Source organism: Giraffa tippelskirchi, chromosome 5 (genome assembly GCF_054371585.1).
Source record: "Giraffa tippelskirchi isolate mGirTip1 chromosome 5, T2T-mGirTip1v1.2.pri, whole genome shotgun sequence".
NCBI classification, from domain to species: domain Eukaryota; kingdom Metazoa; phylum Chordata; class Mammalia; order Artiodactyla; family Giraffidae; genus Giraffa; species Giraffa tippelskirchi.
In genome coordinates, this window is record NC_137279.1 from 37602485 (window position 1) to 37623466 (window position 20982).

The window sequence follows — 20982 nt, forward strand, 5'->3', positions numbered from 1 at the left end:
GGGGGATGGATGCAACCAGCAAAGTCCTGACTGCAACGAGCTGTTTGGGGCAAACCACCAGATTTCTTCAACAAATAAATTGCAAGAAGAGAGAGAGAACAAAGGGAAACATATATGTTTAAAGAGTTAAAAGCAACCTGTCTCACTGTGCAGAACTTAATGGGATCTGGTTGAAACAAACAATATTTTCAAAATTTATTACATTTATGAGATGTCTTTGTTTTTTAATTTTAGTGGGTCTTTGATGATTTTAAGGAATTATTGGAGGATTTTGGATATGATTATCATATTGTGGTTACGGTTTTTGTTGTAACCTCCTTATACTTAGAAGTACATACAGAAATATCTACAGATATTATATCTTGGATTTGCTTCAAAATTATAGGACTGCAAAAAATACGCCTTACAAAAAAAATATTTATGAAAAAAGTAATAATGTAAGTGGGAGAGAAGCGGTTGATGGTTGTTGGACTTGATGATGGACACACAAGCTGCTTAGTCGCTTCAGTTGTGTCCAACTCTGGGGGAACCTATGGACTGTAGCCTGCCAGGCTCCTCTGTCTATGGAATTCTCCAGGCAAGAGTACTCGAGTGGGTTGCCATGTCCTCCTCCAGGGGATCTTCCCTACCCAGGGATGGAACCTGGGTCTCCTGCACTGCAGGCAGATTATTTACCACTGAGCCACCAGGGCACACAGAGTTTCTTTATTCAATTAGGTCTACTTATGTGTATGTCAAACATGATTCACAATTTTAAAGTTTTGAATAGATTTTTTAAAACAAATTTGTGATTGGTAACACATGTGCTTCTGTATTAATAGATGAAATACTGAAATCTAGTGGCAAATCTCATGACTACCATAATTTCAAAGTCCATAATGAACATGAACAATATTTCAAGATGCTTGCCACCCCTGGGCGTGTCATGAATGCATCTGTGATTACTGACAATAATGCAAATGCCAAAGTTAATCATGGAAGGAAAGGCTGAATTTCAGTTAGAACTTAGTGAAAATATATTTTTTTCAATCCAGCTTTGCAGATCCCCTGAATGCTATCCCTGGAGCCCGTGTTTAGAAGCCATGATTTACATTCTCTTGTCTCCATACAAACAATTCCCTGTTTTGTGTGGAGGTTTTTAAGTTATCAAAGCACTTTAACACAGTCATTTATTTCATGGGAATTCCTAACCGTCTTCCAAAGCTGGAAGGTTTATTAGACCCGTTTTACAGGTGGGAACTTAAAGTGTATGCACTTAACTCTCTTGTTGAAGGTTACACAATGATAATGACAGACCTGGAAACTGAACGCAGGTCCCCTAACTCCCAGTCCACTCGCTACTTTTTCCGTATCCAGTGCCCATCCCCCGAAATGCTGCTTAGTTGCTTTTTCTCAAAGTTTTCCTCTGAAGGAAGCCACAGCTTTTCTCTCCTGAACTCACCCACTCACTCTCTTCTGTTTGGTCATCTCTCAGGAGTGTTCCCACGCTCAGCCCCACCCCATCCCACCCCGCCCTCGCCACCAGCACTCATGTTGATTCCTCTGGTGCTTGCAGGCAACCGGGAGCTCTGATTTCCAGCACTCTCCTTCACATACTAGCAGAGGTGATAAGTAACCTGCCACTGGGCTAGTGTGTCAACCCTGCAAGGTTGTCAGTGACTTCTCTTTCATTGTGTCTCAGTTTTTACTTTTGTAAAACAGGGTCATGAACTGTCCTCCTTGGTTTTGGGGGAAGCTGTGAAGACTGGCTAAAGTTATGATGGTAACCAGGTAAGAGAAAGTGATCTATCCATGGGAGGAATTACTGCCTGTAAAGTTATCATTGCCATGGATTAGGGCCAGAGCCCATCTATACCCCCTTGCTTTTTACAGGTCAGTGAGGTGAATCCTTCCTCCGCTGTCTCCTGTACAATGTCACGAACCTCCGTCCATAGTTCATCAGGCACTCTGTCTATCAGACCTAGTCCCTTGAATTTATTTCTCACTTCCACTGTATAATCATAAGGGGTTTAATTTAGGTCATATGTGAATGGTCTAGAGCTTCCCTGATGGCTCAGACGGTAAAGCGTCTGCCTACAATGTGGGAGACCCGGGTTCAATCCCTGGGTCGGGAAGATCCCCTGGAGAAGGAAATAGCAACCCACTCCACTACTCTTGCCTGGAAAATCCCATGGATGGAGGAGCGTGGTAGGCTGCGGTCCATGGGGTCGCAAAGAGTTGGAAATGACTGAGTGACTTCATTTTCTTACTTTCTTTCTTTTGAATGGTCTAGTGGCTTTCACGACTTTCTTAAATTTAAGTCTGAATTTCACAATAAGGGGTTCATGATCTGAGCCACAATCAGCTCCCGGTCTTGTTTTTGCTGACTATATAGAGCTTCTCCATCTTTGGCTGCAAAGAATATAATCAGTCTGATTTCAGTGTTGACCATCTGGTGATGTCCATGCGTAGAGTCTTCTCTTGTGTTGTTGGAACAGTGTTTGCTATGACCAGTGCATTCTCTTAGCAAAACTCTATTAGCCTTTGCCCTGATTCATTCTGTACTCCAAGGCCAAATTTGCCTGTTACTCCAGGCATTTCTTGACTTCCTACTTTTGCATTTCAGTCCCCTATAATGAAAAGGACATCTTTTTTTAGTGTTAGTTCTAGAAGGTCTTGTAGGTCTTCATAGAACCATTCAACTTCAGCTTCTTCAGCATTACTGGTAGGGGCATAGACTTGGGTTACTGTGATATTGAATGGTTTGCCTTGGAAACGAACAGAAATCACTCTGTCATTTTTGAGATTGCATCCAAGAACTGCATTTTGGACTCTTTTTTTGACTATGATGGCTACTCCATTTCTTCTAAGGGATTCTTGCCCACAGTTGTAGGTATAATGGTCATCTGAGTTAAATTCACCCATTCCAGTCCATTTTAGTTCACTGATTCCTAAAATGTTGATGTTCACTCTTGCCGTCTTCTGTTTGACCACTTCCAATTTGCCTCGATTCATGGACCTAACATTCCAGGTTCCTATGCAATATTGCTCTTTACAACATCGGACTTTACTTCCATCACCAGTCACATCCACAACTGGTTGTTGTTTTTGCTTTGACTCTATCTTTTCATTTTTTCTGGAGTTCTCCACTGATCTCCAGGAGCATATTGGGCACCTACTGACCTGGGGAGTTCATCTATCTGTGTCTTATCTTTTTCATTTTCATACTGTTCATGGGGTTCTCAAGGCAAGAATACTGAGGTGGCTTGCCATTCCCTTCTCCAGTGGACCATGTTTTGTCAGGGATCAAGACCATCCCCAAGGAAAAGAAATGCAAAAAGGCAAAATGGTTGTTTGAGGAGACCTTACAAATAGCTGTGAAAAGAAGAGAAGTGAAAAACAAAGGAGAAAAGGAAAGATATACCCATTTGAATGTAGCGTTCCAAAGAATAGCAAGGAGAGATAAGAAAGCCTTCCTCAGTGATCAGTGCAAAGAAATAGAGGAAAACAATAGAATGGGAAAGACTAGAGATCTCTTCAAGAAAATTAGAGATACCAAGGGAACATTTCATGCAAAGATGGGCACAATAAAGGACAGAAATGGTATGGACCTAACAGAAGCAGAAGATATTAAGAAGAGATGGCAAGAATACACAGAAGAACTATACAAAAAAGATCTTCAAGATCCAGATAACCACAATGGTGTGATCACTCTCCTAGAGCCAGACATCCTGGAATGCAAAGTCAAGTGGGCCTCAGGAAGCATCACTACGAACAAAGCTAGTGGAGGTGATGGAATTCCAGCTGAGCTATTTCAAATCCTAAAAGATGATGCTGTGAAAGTGCTGCACTCAATATGTCAGCAAATTTGGAAAACTCAGCAGTGGCCACAGGACTGGAAAAGGTCAGTTTTCATTCCAATCCCAGAGAAACGTAATGCCAAAGAATGCACAAACTACTGCACAATTACACCCCTCTCACACGCTAGCAAAGTAATGCTCAAAATTCTCCAAGCCTGGCTTCAACAGTATGTGAACCGTGAACTTCCAGATGTTCAAGCTGGATTTAGAAAAGGCAGAAGAACCAGAGATCAAATTGCCAACATCCACTGGCTCTTCGTAAAAGCAAGAGAGTTCCAGAAAAACATCTACTTCTGCTTTATTGACTATGCCAAAACCTTTGACTGTGTGGCTCACAACAAATTGTGGAAAATTCTTCAAGAGATGGGAATACCAGACCACCCGACCTGCCTTCTGAGAAATCTGTATGCAGGTCAGGAAGCAACAGTTAGAATTGGACATGGAACAACAGACTGGTTCCAAATTGGGAAAGGAGTACGTCAAGGCTGTATATTGTCACCCTGCTTATTTAACTTATATGAAGAGTACATCATGAAAAACGCTGGGCTGGATGAAGTACAAGCTGGAATCAAGATTGCTGGGAGAAATATCAAAAACCTCAGATATGCAGATGATACCACCCTTATGGCAGAAAGCCAAGAGGAAATAAAGAGCCTCTTGATGAAAGTGAAAGAGGAGAGTGAAAAAGCTGGCTTAAAACTCAATATTCAGAAACCTAAGATGATGGCATCTGATCCCATCACTTCATAGCAAATAGATGGGGAAACAATGGAAACAGTGACAGACTTTATTTTGGGGGGCTCCAAAATCACTTCAGATGGTGACTGCAGCCATGAAATTAAAAGATGCTTGCTCCTTGGAAGAAAAGTTATGACTAACCTAGATAGCATATTAAAAAGCAGAGACATTACTTTGCCAAGAAAGGTCTGTCTGATCAAAGCTATGGTTTTTCCAGTAGTCATATATGGATGTGAGAGTTGGACTATAAAGAAAGCTGAGCACTGAAGAACTGATGCTTTTGAACTGTGGCATTGGAGAAGACTCTTGAGAGTCCCTTGGACTGCAAGGAGATCCAACCAGTCCATCCTAAAGGAAATCAGTCCTGAATATTCATCAGCAGGACTGATGCTGAAGCTGAAACTCCGATACTTTGGCCACCTGATGTGAAAAACTGACTCATTTGAAAAGACCCTGATGCTGGGAAAGATTGAAGGCGGGAGGGGAAGGGGATGACAGAGGATGAGATGGTTGGATGGCATCACCGACCCGATGGACATGAGTTTGAGCAAACTCCAGGAGTTGGTGATGGACAGAGAGGTCTGGCGTGCTGCAGTCCATCAGGTTGCAAAGAGTTGGACACAACTGAGCAACTGAACTGAATGGAGGTAAACCCATAAACCCCAACCCTCTAAGCTTATCACTACTTTCTTCCCTTCATGGATTGTATACCGCAGACAAACTGATGTATTACTGTCCACTTGCCTCCTTAAACTTCCCCATTTCTGTATGCTTACCCATGCCCCGCCCACTGCCTGGAAGGTCCTCTCCCACGGCTTCACCTAGAAAACACCCACCATCCTTCAGGAAGCCATCCCTGAGCCTCTAGTGGAGGTTAAAGGTGCCAGTCCCATACTTCACAGCCCCAGTCACAGTATAATTGTCCATTTTCTTATCTGTCTCCCCTTTAGACTGTCCATTCCACCAGCTCAGGGTCTGTACCTGACCTCTTTCCAATCAACAAGATTGCTAAGGAGATTTGGTCAAATATGGGGACTGAGAGCCCCACTGCAGATAAACGGGATTGGAGATGAGTGTGTGCATGCTCAGTTGCTCAGTTGTGTCCAACTCTTTGCGACCCCATGGACTGTAGGCCCCCAGGCTACTCTGTCCATGGAGTTCTCCAGGCAAGAATACTGGTTGGAGGCAAGTACAGTTGAACCTAAAGTCCTGCCCAGAGAGACTTTTGGATTAGAAAACAAAGCATCCCTGCATAGAAGAAATTGGTGCAGCTCTGAGCAAATACACAAGCAGTTATTTCCAAAATACATCCATTGTGACTTGGCCAAATGGTAGGAGCCTCTAGTTTTGGAGCTGGCAGATCTGGGACACATCCCAGACTCCACAAATTATGTAACCTTGGCCTAGTGCCTTATCATCTTGGGGCCTCACTTTCCTCATCTGTAAAATGGGAATAAAATTTGCCTTCCAGGGTAACCAGAGGCCTGTGCTTTGCTGCCAGGCATCTATTTCCCCTCCTTCCTGACAAGAGAACTCCAAATTTCCTTTAGCGAACCATTCCTCTCCTGTGGGCTTGCCAGGTGGCACTAGTGGTAAAGAACTCACCTGCCAATGCAGGAGACATAAGAGACGTGGGTTCCATCCCTGGGTTGGGAAGATTCTCTGGAGGAGGGAATGGCAATCCATTGCAGTATTCTTGCCTGGAGAATTTCATGGACAGAGGAGCCTCGCAGGCTCCATGGAGTTGCAGAGTCAGACATGACTGAAGCAACTTAACATACATGCATGTACATACACATTATTCTCTGTGCAGTGGTTTGAGATTGACCCAGTGCCTAGCTCTGAATGGTCTAACCTAGTTAACACATCTCTTGCACCCTGGTCATGGTAATTGGCTCAGGCATGGGCTGTCCAATCAGAGGTGAACCTCAGCACTTTGGGTAGGAATGCTGGGACTCGGAGTCTGCTGGCCTCGTTAAGAAGGGAAAATGGCCATAACTGTGGCCATTTTGTTTCCACAAGGGTAGCCCATCTGAGGATGGAAGCCAATCTACAGGAAGTAGAGCTATGAAATGGATCCTACTGAAATTATTTGATTCCTGCATCAAACCATTCCTGAAGTCCTCCCGGACTATACTGTTAAGGAACTACACTGTTAAGGACTATACTTTTCTTTTGGTTTAAGCCAGTTAGAATTAAGTTTTCTATCACTTGCAACCCCAAAGTCTTAATTGAAACACCAGGATTGAATGACATAAGGCCTACAAATGTAATTCAACAAGTATTCTTTAAACACCCATCCTGTGCCAGGCATTGTGCTAATCTCTGGTCATCCAGAGTGAAAGACAGGTATAGCCACTGCCTTCGTGGACCCTGAACTAGTGGGGAAGTGCCCAGCATGCAGATGTTTGTCAAAGGTAACCGTTCCCTCTTTTACACCCAAGGGCCAGATACATGCATGGGCTGCTAAAAGAATCACCATGAACATTTACTGAGTCGAATGATTTATTTGAAGCTTCCATTGGTCAAAGTCCAGAGGAGAGGCTCCAGGAAGCAGGATTGTGAGACTAGGTAGCTTGCTCATGGTCAAGCTGTTTGTTCAACCACCACCTGCCTGCTGAGATAAGCCTCCTTTCTGCAAGGTGGCAAGTGCCCTCAGCAAGTGGGGTGATCAGCCCAATCAGCAGACCCCAAGGCAGATGGCAGAAGGTCAGAACACTGCTGCTTCTTGGGGTTGGTGGGGAGCTGAAAACAAGACCCCAAAGTGCAGGGTATCTTGTTCTTAAGGGTTTTTTTTAAAGGTCAGAAATCCTTTTAAGAATCTGAGGAAAGCTACAGAAACTCTCCTTGTGGAAAAAAAAGAAAATATATGCATATATATATGTACATACATTTTGCAATTCCAGGGATTCACAGGTCCCTTGAAGCCAGGTTACAGACTCTTGAGCAAAAATAACTCTAAAGATTTTTTTAATCTAATATCCTATGAATGTTTGTATTCTTGGCTTATTTTCACCTTGAAAAGTTCCATTCCCCCACTGGAAGAATATGCCTGTCTTAGTCCATTTGGGCTACTATAGCAGAATACCACAGACTGGGTGGCTCATAAATAACAGAAACCTATTTCTCACAGTTCTGGGGGCTGAAAGTCTGAGATCAGGGTGCCGGCATGATCAGGATCTGATGAGAGCCCTCTTCTGGGCTGGAGACAGTTGTCATCTCTCTGTGCCCTCACTCAGCAGGAAGAGGACTGGAGAGCTCTCTGGGTCTCTTTTATAAGGGCACTAATCCTGTTCATGAGGGCTCCACCTTCATGACCTACTCACTTCCCAAAGGCCCCTCCTCCAAAGTTCATCATGTGAGGGGTTAGGTTTCAACATATGAATTTGGGGATCCCCAACACTCAGTCCATGACAGCGCTCACAGGGAAATTCAACTTCCTCTTGGAAAAATTGTCCAGAGCTAATCATGGACACTAATCATGGACCTGAAGCAAAAGCTTGTGTGCAGGCAACTTATTTAGTAAGAGCTCCCAGGGGACAGCAGAGGGAGACTGGGAGAGGGTAAAATGGAGGGAGCAAAAGCAAATCAAGGGTGTCTTCCTGAATTCTTCACCACTGTGGGCAGCAGGGGCCTGATCCCATCTGAGAAGCAGTGTAGGAAGTGTCTCAGAATTGTCTACCCAGGGGATGGTGGAGGGAGCACTGGCTCCAAATCCCACAGGAGAAGGGCTGCCCTGAGCAGTGTTATCCTTGGCCTGCTTTGAGGCTACACACATGCTGAGTGCAGAACAGCTTCCTGAGGTCAGAGAGAAGCTGAAGCCAGGTGCTGCCAGGAACCCACCCTGGAAAAGAGCTGGTGGCTGCAACCATGGCAAGAGTGAAAAGTAGCCTATGAGGATGTGAGCTGGGGCATGAGATGCCGAGGAGCCTGTCAGTCTTCAGGGAGTTAATACATTTCCAAGCCAACGTTTTAGCTGCTGGGAAGTGCTGGATAGTATGCGATTACATTTTCCATACCAGGTGTCTGCCCCTGAAAAGCGACTTGACCTAGCCTCTTTGAATGGCATCGCCAATTCGATGGACATGAGGTTGAGCAAGCTCTGGGAATTGGTGATGGACAGGGAAGCCTGGCATGCTGCAGTCCATGGAGTCGCAAAGAGTCGGACATGACTGAGCGACTGAACTGAACTTTGTGCATCCAGCCCAAGAAGAAAGCTCTGCTGCATTACTGGACCATGGGAGGCAGACCCACTAGAGTTATAGATGGCCTGCTCCCAACTGAGGCCAAACTGGAGGCACTGCAGAGGCTCAAGGCAGAAAATGCACTACCCCACCCCATCCCGCAGGAGCCATCAGAGGAATTCAAAGGGAAAGATGGAGTGAGGGGCTGAGAGAGGCTGGGCCAACAGCGAGCCCCAGCTCACATCCCTGCTTGAGCTGCGCAGCCTTGAGCAAATTATTTTTTTTAATTTAATTTTTGGTTGTACTGGGCTAGGTCTTCATTGCTGTACTGGGTCTTTCTCTAGTTGTGGTGATGGGGCCTACTCTCTAGTTGTGCTATTTAGACTTCTCATTGCGGTCTTTTGTTGTGGAGCTTGGGCTCTAGAGCGCAGACTCAGTAGTTGTGGCACAGGGGCTTAGTCGCCCCATGGCATGTGGAAACTTCCCAGGCCGGGGATCAAACCCATGTCCCCTACATTGGCAGGTAGATTCTTTTCAAATTTTATTATTTTTGGCTGCTCTGGGTCTTTGATGCTGCATGAGCTTTTCTCTAGTTGCAGCGAGTGGGGGCTTCTCACCATGGTGGCTTCTCTTGTTACAGAACATGGGCTCTAGGGCACACAGGCTTCAGTAGTTGTGGCGCACAGGCTTAGTTGCTCCACAGCATGTGAGATCTTCCTGGACCAGGAATCAAACCCCTGGCTCCTGCACTGGCCAGCGGGTTCTTTACCACTGAGCCACCAGGAAAGCCCTGGCAGGTGGATTCTTAACCACTGGACCACCAGGGAAGTCCTGAGCAAACTATTGAGAGGTCATTTCCTTGTCTCTTAAACTGGCATCTTAACCCTCAGCAACCTTCTCCCCTCATGAGGCTGTGTTGATATAAAATACCTAACACACGTGCTCACTTCAATGAGACCTATAAATCACAGATACTCATCTACTGAAATTAAACTTGCTGGGTCAGTATTTTCCAGGCACAGGTACATAGGATCATTTTTACATGTACAGGAGAACACACCATGCCTTGTTGCAAGTTAAACAGGAGGAATGGGAGCCATGAAGCACTGCTCCTGTGGCCAAGTAGCTTCCAGTTGAATGTAGTGACTAGAGGCCACGTCACACTGTGAACCGCAGTCTATCTCGCCCCCTGCCAGCCAAGGGTCCCCCGGCTGGAATTGGGAGGTATTCAATGCTCTGCACCCTGAGAGCAGGAGAGGATGGTACTCAGGACTGAAGCAACTGGAAAACCAGGGCTACTTGTAGACGAGCCTGAGGCACTTGTTTTCTTTTTCTCTCCCAGCTGCCTGCTGGGGGCCAGACCCTTGGGACCTTGGCACTGAAACCAGGTGAGTCAAGCTGCTCAGAACACACACCTAGGGAACAGCGTGATGGTCCCCAAGGTGGACTGCCATGCTCAGCATGGCCCCTTTGCTCCATTCTCCCCACAAAGGATTCAGACCTTAGCTTCCAGAACTGGCAGGAGGCTTGCTTCCCAGGTGGCTCAGCAGTAAAGAACCTGGCTGCCAATGCAGGAGACTCGGGTTTGATCCCTGGGTCGGTAAGATCCCCTGGAGTAGAAAATGGTAAACTGCTCCTGTATTCTTGCCTGGGAAATCCCAGAGGAGTCTGGCAGGCTACAGTCCATGGAGCTGCAGAGTCGGACACGAATGAGTGAACGGCAGCAGTCCTATGGGCAGCAAGACCAGGGCAGGCTGGGGGTGAGGCACCACAGCAGGAAGGGACCTCGGTGATGATCCTCGAGCAGCCCCCTCTGCCTGGATATGCAGCAAACCCTGAGGAGGGTGGCAGGGGCCACATCCACATGCTCTGAGTGGGCTCTTCTGAAGGGAAGAGGACGTGGGAAAAGAACACTGTTACCACGGTGGGGCCTTGTGCTTCGGATTCTCCCCAAGTCTGGTGACTGAAGAAGGTCTGACGTCTCCAGAGGTTTTAACCACACACAAACCGATCATGGAAGTTTGAAAGAAATTTATTTAAAAACAGAACGACAAAAAAAAGCTTTGGTATTCCAAAACCCAACAATCAACAGTCACTGGAAAGTTAAACACCTCCCCTAAGGCCCAGAGGTACAAAACCATGGTCTCCACAGGCTCATAGCAAGAAGGACACGATGTGCAAACTTGAGGGTGACGGAGACCCACCCCCTCCACACAGGCAGCCTGCGGGGCTCCAAACCTCCCGGAAATCACCGCAAAGATTCACTACGCAAGAGTGGATGTAAAAGCCATCTTGCAAAATCTCAACAATAAATTATTAATAAAAATTCATTCAAGAAAAGAACACATTAAATTAGGAAAAGAGCACATTTTTTCCTAGACAAGTCTTTTCAAAAGAGGGTCTATTTCCTGGGATAGAAGAAAGGGGGAAAAGTGGAAGGAGTGAGTTCAATTTCAAGTATTTTCCGTACAGGTTCATTTTATTGAATCAAAAGCTTACAAAAAGTCCACCAGCCCCTCCCCTCCCCTCCCCGATGCAAACTCTTGAACATCCACACGCACTTCTGAGTCACTGGTGTCCCCCAACAAGGCACAAAAGGCTGGGTGCTTTCACAGGATCCCTTGTTCGCAGCAGCAGGACTTTCAGTATCTTGTGCAAGTGGCGACTGAAAGCAGGACTGACGTCACTCAGACACTGGGATCTTCCTGTTCAATCAACAAGACAGGACGTTACTGCACACACCAACCCCAGCGGACAGCTACAGCAATCTCGAGGGAAGCAGGTGACGGGAACACCCTGCTGGCACCCCACCCTGGCTTGCAGCCAGCTGGGATGACGGCACCCAGCCCAGAGACAGGCTACAGCCATCCTGGACTCAGGGCCTGGTCGTCTCCTCAGGTGGGTGCAGCGAGTTCCCGGGCTCTGCTCTGGCCAGGCCTGGCTTCAGGGGTGGGAGGCCACTAGGCAAGATCTGAGAAGACAGCTTGGCCTGTCCCCCTGATCAGGTGGGAACCATGGGTGGATGGGGCTAGGCCAGATTAAGAGCAGAGAAGTCCACCACCCAGCAGGGAGAAGCAGCCCGCCCACCTGCTTCACTGAGGCTGCCAGACCCACGCAACGCGATGCAGCCCGTGACAGCCACCTGGGAAGGCCATCTGCACATTTCTCTTTGATCTGACTCCTGTGTTCCTCACGCTTGACAAGTTCAGCCCTGCTTCTGACCCTTCTCCCACCCCTTTAGGTCAAGTGCTACTTCCTTCTCTGAACCAGAAGCCACTGGGAGCACAGACCTGGAGCTAAATGTATCCTCCACCTACCTTCTACCCCACTACAATCTAATGAGAGGAACAGAAGGCGGCCTCCCCCCGGGACACCCATCCTGAACTCCAAGGTATGTTTCGATGAGAGTCCCACAGCCACCATGGTCCAAACCATGGCTTCCTGGAAGCAAAGATGTTTCAGGAAACAGGAGGGAAATGAACTTGTCCTGGCTGACAAGATGACTGCCTGAGGCTGGCTCACCACAAGGGAATGACCTCTGAACTCGATAAACAGGCTCTCAGGGGCAGGGCTGCAGGTCCCAGCAGCGGTTTAGGTAGAGGCTTCAAGTCCATCTCGGGGTTTGTGGCAGTTATTTTTAACTGCTGAGATTTAGGATGTGGTAATGGGGGGGGGGGAACGGGACTGCCCACGTCCCTGGAAGCCAGCAGATGTATCTACGCATGCCTGGATTCCACAGCTGCCCTTCCAATGGGCTCCTCTAAGAAGGTACTTTTAAATGCCCTCTCAAAGCATACTCGCTCCCCTCTGTGATGAGGACAGAGGACACTGGCTTAAAACGACACTTCATGGGAGGGAGGTTCAAGAGGGAGGGGACATATGTATACCTATGGCTGATTTATGTTGATGTATGGCAGAAACCAACCCAACATTGTAAAGCAATTATCCTCCAATTAAAAATTCAAAAAAAAAAGGACATCCCACCACTCCCCCAGTCTCACCCTGTCCTAGACTCAGGACAGAATACAAGGCTGGGGCCCTGGGTGTTGGAGACACCGAGGCTTTCTACCTTACTCCTGAAGAAGGGCTTGGCGCCAGGCCCACAGTACTCATTGTAGATGAGCTTGAAGAGGAAAAGGTGGAAGAGGGTGATGAGGGAGGCCACACTGAACCAGAAGAGGAAGGGCAGCCCCGGGTCCTGCTGGGCCATGTGCTCATCGTGGGCCAGGATGGCCTTGAGGTGCAGCGTGTGGCGCAGGTCTTGCAGGTGCGTGAGGTCGGTGGAGATGTAGAGCAGCGGCGTGATGGGCTGCGTCACCATGACCGAGAAGGTGTGGCCCTGGGGCGCCGAGGTCAGCTCCACAGGGTCGTCCAGGCAGCCCGCTTCGCAGGCGTAGATCTTGACGAGCTGGCCTCGGGACTCTACGGACACGTGCAGGTACGGTTTGCCCTCGGCGTCCGCGAGCACGGCCAGGTTGATGTGGTCGTTCTTGTAGCGGATGCCGTGCAGGGCGTAGCTGTTGTGCAGCACGTCAGGGTCGGCTTGGAATTGGAGGTGGTTCTCGGTGAACTGCAGGCCGCCAAAGCTGAGCACCATGCCCTGAAGGATGCCGGGGGCGCCCGCCCGCACCAGCCCCTTACAGCCGCGCTTCTGCAGGGTCAGCCTCCACAGGTCCCAGAGCTGCAGGATCTGCTGGACGGAGGACAAGTGGCCTGGCCAGAGGTTCTCAGCGTGCATGGTGGCGTGGCCGCTGAAGCAGTGATCTTCATAGTTGAGCATCGACTCCATCTGGTCCCGCTCCCTATGGCTCAGGTCGGGGCTGAGCAGCGGGGCCGGGGAGCAGGACAGCATGTAGTACAGCGTTAGGTTCACGGTCAGGCCAGATGGAGTGTGGGCATCAGTGATCTTCTTCATTTCCACACCTGTCATGCCATAGAGGCTGCATATTAAAGGAGGACCAACACAGCTGGGAGGCTAATGTTATGAAACAAAGATCAAGAGCAGCAGAGTCGGGGACTTCCCTGGTGGTCCAGTGGCTAAGACTCCGCGCTCCCAATGCAGGGAACAAGGGTTTGATCCCTGGTCGGGGAACTAGATCCCACATGCTGCAACTCAAGAGTGTGTGCTGCAAATAAAGAACCCGCATGCTACAAAAAAGATCAAAGATCCTGGGTACCGCAACTAAAACCTGGTGTAGCCAAATAAATATTAACAGCAACAACAACAAAAAGAGCAGCAGAGACATGATGCTTTTGTCCTTAGGGATAAAAACAGCAGTTCCAGTCTCCCTAGAGCTTGGGGGAACATTATCCTGCCTGGCTTCCTCACATGATCACGTGGAGCCCCAAGGGCCTGAAACCTGCCAGTGGGGCTCCTGCCAGAGCCCAGAAGAACAGAGACTTAGCCAAGCCTATGATGCCAAGTCAAAAGGCCAGTTCCCTGACTCCAGAACGGACACCTATGCCCTGGCCAGTCATGGGCTGCTTCTCTCTCCTGGGCTCATAGCCTCAAACAACATCTGATCAGAGGAGCTCCCAGATTTGTATGAATGCTAGCCTCAGACAGATAACCGCCCATGTGGTGTCTCTACCTGGATGTCTGACAGGTATTTTGAACCTGACAAGGTTTGAATTCTTACAGTCCCCGACTAATCCTTCCTTAAATCATCTCCAGACACCTGCTGGAACCCTCCCCACAAACTCAGGAGTCACCCTCACGTTCTCACTCTCCACGGCCAGTGTACTGAAAGCCCCAGTGGCTCCAGCTCCGAAAGAAAGTATCAGTCATCCACCTCAGCCTCCACAGTCACAGCTCCGGTCCCAGCCACCCTCCTCTCACCTGGGCTCCTGCCAAAACCTCGTATTTGGTCTCCACACTCTGCTGCCCCCCGCCCCCGCTTATTGTCCATATGCTGAGACAGCAGCCAGTGGGACCCTTAAAAATGTGCACCAGGGACTTCCCTGGTGGTCCGGCAGTTAAGAATCCACCTTCCAATGCTGGGTACGAGAGTCTGGTCCCTGGTTGGGGAACTAAGATTCCACATGCCACAAAGCAACTAAGCCTGTGGGCTCTGGAGCCCACAAGCCACAACTAGAAAAAACTGCATGCTGCAACAAAGACCCGGCTCAGCCAAAAAATAAGTAATTTTTTTAAAAAAAGAAGCCCAAGCCTGTCACCAGCTGAAACTGTGGGGAACTGAGGAAAGAATCCAGGGACGGGCCAGGCCCTTCGTTTATCCTTTACCAACTGATCCTCCCCCCCACCCCCTAAACCACTCTGCTCAAACCAGGCTTCATCTACAAGAACAAATAACAATAACACCTGCCCTTTACACACTTCTCTCATAAGACTCTGCTAAATGTCTTCTGAGGTAGGCGTTACTGTTATTATTGAATACAGGCCAAAAGAGAGTCAGCGACTGGTTCAAGGTCACACAGATACTAAGTGGTGGAGCAAAAGAGTCAGCCCCCCCACCCCCAAAAAAAGAGTCAGCCCCAGACCCAATGCCAAGCCCAAGTATGAGCCACCCCAGGACCCCCCTTCTTCAATGTCAGCTCTGCTGACTTTGCAGGGGCATCCCCAGGGTGGACTGTGCTCACCCTGCTGCAAGGTGTGGACGCCGGACAAAGCCGGACCTCACCTGGACTGAAGAGCTGAGCCCAGAGACGCTGGTGATCCTGGAGCAGCTCAGCTGCTGGCATCTCCAAGAGCTCCAGCATTTCCTTTCGGGCCAAGTCCTGGAGCACCTTGAGCTCCTTGGCTGCTTTGCTTTTGAGCACCTGAGGGTTAAGAGGGCCAGAAACGTGCACCACCCACAGCACAGTCTCATCCAGCTGTGTCTTGGGAGCCACCTGGAGACGGTCCACCAACTTCTTGGCGGCCACCACCACCAGGTGCACCAGCCCCGTGGGAACAGGCGGGGACCGGCCAGAGTAGAGGAGGAACTGATGGTCTCCGACCTTCTCCAGGGTGCTGGTGAAGGCCCTGGGGGCCGGGCCGGCAGTGGGCCCCACAGTCTGCAGCGCGGCCACGCGTTCCGTGGGGTTGTTGAGCTGGATGCGCTGCAGATAGACGTGGGGTCGGCCACGGTGAGCGAGAAAGTCCTCCTGCAGCAGCACGCAGTCTCGGCCGGATCCCGTAAGCAGGCCGGAGGCCGAGGCGGGGCCCGGGCCGGCGGCCGCAGGGCCGGGACCCGAGGTCCCCAGCTGCAAGCAACGTACTCGCCGCAGCAGCCCTTCACGCAGGAGCAACACCGACTCCCCAGCTTCAGGGAGGGCGCTCAGCGGGCGCAGCTGCACGAAGGGCACGAAGTCCGGCGCCACGGCGGGTTCCCGCTCCCCAGGGGTTACCCACAGCCGGTTGGCGACCACGTCCAGGGCCAGAAAGCCGTTGGCCACCAGAGATGGCACTCCAGGGCCCAGGGGCACAGCCTCGCCCCGTTCCCGCAGGCTACGCCAGGCGTGGGTGGCCGCCTCCAGACAGGCAGAGGGCTCGGCAGCGCCTGGCTCGCCGTGGGGCCAGGGCAGCAGCTGCAGGCCGCCCGCCGCCCGCCGCGCCCCAGAGCCCGCGAACCAGAGAAGCAACACCAGGAGGCCGAGCAGGCAGAGTAGGCGGCGGGCCCAGCTGCTCGACAGCAGTCCCGGCAGCCCCTTAAGCCGCTGCTGCAGCCACATCGGGCCGCCAGGCGCGGGCGCGGCGCGGGGGCGGCCGCCGGGCCCGCCGCCCAGCCCACCGGCCCGGCCGCCCGCGCCTCACTCCCGGGCCCGGACCGCAGAGCCCACCCCGGCTCCAGTCGCAGGCGCCGCGGCAGCCACCACAGCCGCTTCCTCCTCCTTCTCGGTTCCCTCCGGCCGTCAAACAACACCGGCCGTCAAGCGCCGCCGAATCTTTTGCGACAGATGGAAAAAAGGAGGGTGGAGGAAGGGGAGAGAGCGGGCCTTACAGAAGGAGGCGGGGCCACAGCGAGGAAGGGGCGGGCGCCGCCGGGGGCTGGGCCACCAGTTCTTCAGTTCTGCCAAGTCCAGAAGAGTCCGATAGGGGTCTGTGGAAGACTGGAAGCTTCCAGCTCATGGAAAAAAAAAAAAAAAAGCCGCCGCGCTAGCCAAACCTAACACGTGTTGGGCCCCATCTGCTACTGATGGATTCAACAGCCCTAAGATTTTTTAAAAATAATTTAAAAACTTTTTTCTGTAAAAATGATCTTCACTGCAAAATTACTTAACAACAGTGCAGAATAGTACCCCTCCCCCCCAAAAAAAGAAAGAAAAAGAAAAGAAAGTAACCATTGTCAATCAGATTTCCTAGGATATACTTTGTTGACACTTTTCCAGACCAGTCTGGCTGCATGTACAGTATATGGGACACAAACCAGTTCCAGGACATTCCATTTCTCTACCATACCAAGTCATCTTCTTCTTTTGGATAAATAACTTTTAATTATTTATTTATTTGGCATGTGTCAGCATGCGGCCTCTCTAGAGGGCTTAACTGCCCAAAGACATGTGGAATTTTCCCAGACCAGGGATCGAACCCAAGTCCCCTGCATTGGAAAAGAAAATGAAAGTGATAGTGGCTCAGTCCTGTATGATTCTTTGCGAGTCCATGAACTGTAGCCCACGAGGCCGCTCTGTCTGTGGAATTCTCCAGGCAAGAATACTGGAGTGGGTTGCCATTCTCTTCTCCAGGGGATCTTCCCGACCCAAGGATGGAACCCTGGTCTCCTGCATTGCATTACTGTCTGAGCCACCAGGGAATTCTTAACCACTGGACCACCAGGGAAGGCCCCTAAGTCATCTTCTTGATGTCAGCTGTGTGTTTAAACTTATTAAATAACATAATACAGTAAAGCCACATGCTTTGAAAATGCTTTTCAATTGTGAATTATCAATGCAGAAGAGAAATTTTGTTTCCGGGGGGAAAAATTCAATCTGAGCACAGGAGCAGACAATGGGATGATTGTTTCCGTTTTAGTTTCAGGACATTCCAAAGTCAGACAGTGTGCTTCCCAGCTGTTGAAAATTATATGGTCATTTGAGGTGGCTTCTTGTGACCTGTGTGCAGACGCAGATGTGTTTGCTGAGTTCTAGGGTCAGCGCCCTAAGAGAAGGCGGTTCTCCAGGTGATCCTTCAGTATGCTCACCTTTTTATTCTTTTAAGATCATTATCAAAACATGCACACAGAATTCTTAACTCCTACAAGGATTTCACAAGTCCCATAGAACAGCTTCATGAATGTGCAGGAATCCGTAACCCACAGTTAGAGAGATAGGATCCATCCTACCAACTCAGCAAGGCAGAAGTACTTGGGAGGAACAGTGAAATGAGAGCAAAGGATTAAACCAGGCTTGATCCCACCTGTAAAATGGGGATGACCAGAGAACCTGCCTCTCAGGTTTCTGAGGAATAAATAAGTTAATAACAACAAAGCAAGCAAGGTGCAAGTACATAGTACATGTAAACCCATGTAATTGTTTTTGCTATTACAAACATCTGTGTGATAGACATATAGCTTGGTCTACTTTTGAGATTGTTTCTGGGGAAGCAATTTCTGGAAGTAGATTTCTACGTCAAAGAGAAGGGTCATTGTTGGTGCTCTTAACTCTCTTGTGGTGGTTGTTATTGTTGTTTAGTCGCTAAGTCGTATCCAACTCGACTCTTGGCAACCCCATGGATTGTAGCCTGCCAGGCTCCTCTGTCCATGGGGTTTCCCAGGCAAGAATACTGGAGTGGGTTGCCATTTCCTCCAGGGAATCTTCCCCACTCAGGGATGGAATCCCCATCTCCTGCATTGGCAGGTGAATTCTTTACCACTGAGCCACCAGGGAAGCCCTCTCTCTCTCTTAACTTCCTTACCACTCTCAAACACCCCAGGGGGAGGAATCACAGGGTCAGCAATATAGCCACAACAAAGTCAGAAGGTCAGGAGAAAGAACCTTGGACTTCCCTGATGGTCCAGTGGTTAAGAATCTGCTGGCCAGTGCAGGAAACATGGGTTCAATCCCTGGTCCAGGAAGATCCTACATGCTTTGGAGCAACGAAGCCGGTGAGTCACAACTACTGAAGCCCGAGGCTCTGGAGCCCATGCTCCACAACAAAAGAAGTCACTGAAATGAGAAGCCCATGGACCACAACAAAGAGTAGCCCCCTCTTGCCTCAACTAGAGAAAACCAGCGTTCAGCAACAAAGACCCAGCACAGTCAAAAGTAAATTACAAAAAAAAAAAAAAAAGAGTAAGGATCCTGGCATGAAGCTACCTGGGTTTTGAATCTTGGCCTTGCCCCTTGCTAGCAAGTCAACTAACTTCCTTCGGCCTCAGTTTCTCCATCCATAAAATGGGGATCACGAGACAGCACTGGATTGGTCTGAGACTTAAGCTGGACAAACAAGTTAAACATTTAGCATATTGCCTGGCTTAAAATATGTTCCCCAGTGGCTCAGCCGTAAAGAATCTACCTGTGATGCAGGAGACACGGGTATGATCCCTGGATCAAGGAAGATCCCCTCGAAAGTGGCATGGCAACCCACTCCAATATTCTTGCCTGGAGAATCCCATGGACAGAGGAGGCTGGAAGGGCTACAGTTCATGGGGTCACAAAGAGTCAGACACGACTGATTGACTAACGCGCGCGCACACACACACACACACACACACACACACACACACACTGGTTTAAAATAACACTCATTATTTAATTGTTTTTTTTTTTTGGCTAGGAAACAGGAAACACATGTACATGATACAAAATTCAAAATATACAAAAGGGTGAAGTGTGGACATTAAGTCTTCCTCTTTCCAGGAGCTCCAGCTAGTTAGTTCTTCCTAGGTGGAACCACTGCTTCTTGTTCCTTGGATACTTTTCCAGAAATTCTATTCACTAACAAATATATAGACAGAGATCTATATTTTTTCCTTCACAGAAATTATAGCATATGATATACACTTGCATATTACTTTTTTCATTTAAGAGAACAGCTTGGAAATTCTATTATTATTATTATCATTATTATTATTATTAAAGGGAATGGAAGCCAGTGGGACTTAGCATATGCAAGTAGCATGTTACTTTTTTCATTCAAGGAAACAGCTTGGAAATTCTATTACTGTTATTATTATTAAAGGGAATAGGTACCAGTGGGACTAGCTGATGGCTGTAAAGGGGGCGGAGGCTGAGAATTGGCTGGTAACACAGAGAATGTAGCTGTTCACTGAGACTATCACACTTCCTCGGGTCAACAAAAGAAATGATAAAAATGGATAAAAGCAGAGAATGAAAGGGAGAAAAACCCCTTGTGGCACCAGACCACTGCCCTCTAGCCCAGCTATCCTTTCTGTACCTTCCCAGAAAAGCAGAGTCCTGTTCCTTTAAATGTGCACAACACGTGCAGCACGTACTGGGAGTAACATCTGGGCGGCTGCCACCCTTGGCTGCTTAAAGAGACAGCCCCTCCTTTCCGATGAAGCTTGGACCAAGTTCAAGTTTCAGCAATTTAGTGAAGGGGATTGGGGGGAGAGAAGAATGGATATTGAAATTGGGGAGGTGGGACAGGCTTCCACAGGGTGATCCTTTCTCCAAGGGAGGCCACCAGCCTGCATGATTGATTTCCCCCACTGATTTACAATGACTCTTGGAACCCCATTGCCCTAGGATTTTTTTCTGTCCAGAGTACATCACCATCATCGGGATTCTTCTTGCGCCCGAGCAAAAGGGAAGTTAGAGAAAAGTTGCCTCCCTTTTTGTGATCCCACATCAGCTATGTTACTTTGAACAAGTTGCTCCACTTCTCTGAGCTCCGGTTTCCTCATTTCACAAACGGGCAATACTGCCCAACTGGCAGGGCCCTAGGGAATGGGGCATGAGCCAGAGCTTTGAAAACGGAGCCAGTCAACACATGCTCCTTCTCTTCCCCTCTGCTTATCCTTCCATTTCCTCCTTGAAGGAGCTGGAATTTCAGCCTGCATCCTCCTGAATTAAAAAAACATCCGGTGGATCCTCGCATCAAGTCCTGTACTCAGCTGCAGAAACTCCCCGCCTTGGGTCCCAGGTCCCATCTGGCTGGCAGAGGCCCAGGTTGGCACCCATGCCTCCCTTTACTTGCCTTTTGACGTTGAGCTTGCTACCGGGTCGCCTGGGCCTCACTTTTATCATCTTTACCATGAGTGAATCTTTGTACAATGAGATGATCTCCCAGGTTCCCAGGGACTGTACCTACTTTATAAAAG

The 20982-nt window shown here is 48.9% G+C and overlaps 1 protein-coding gene across 1 annotated transcript; it reads right to left on the minus strand.

The window, feature by feature from the left end:
• Window positions 1-11221: 11221 nt before the first annotated feature.
• Window positions 11222-16610, minus strand: KIAA2013 (KIAA2013 ortholog). Its single transcript, XM_081491433.1, has 3 exons — window positions 15403-16610; window positions 12831-13684; window positions 11222-11466 (listed from the first exon to the last, which is right to left on the minus strand). Exons 1-3 carry the CDS (start codon window positions 16433-16435, stop codon window positions 11449-11451), a joined length of 1905 nt encoding a protein of 634 aa, XP_081347559.1. The 5' UTR covers window positions 16436-16610; the 3' UTR covers window positions 11222-11448.
• Between the last annotated feature and the right edge of the window lie 4372 nt (window positions 16611-20982).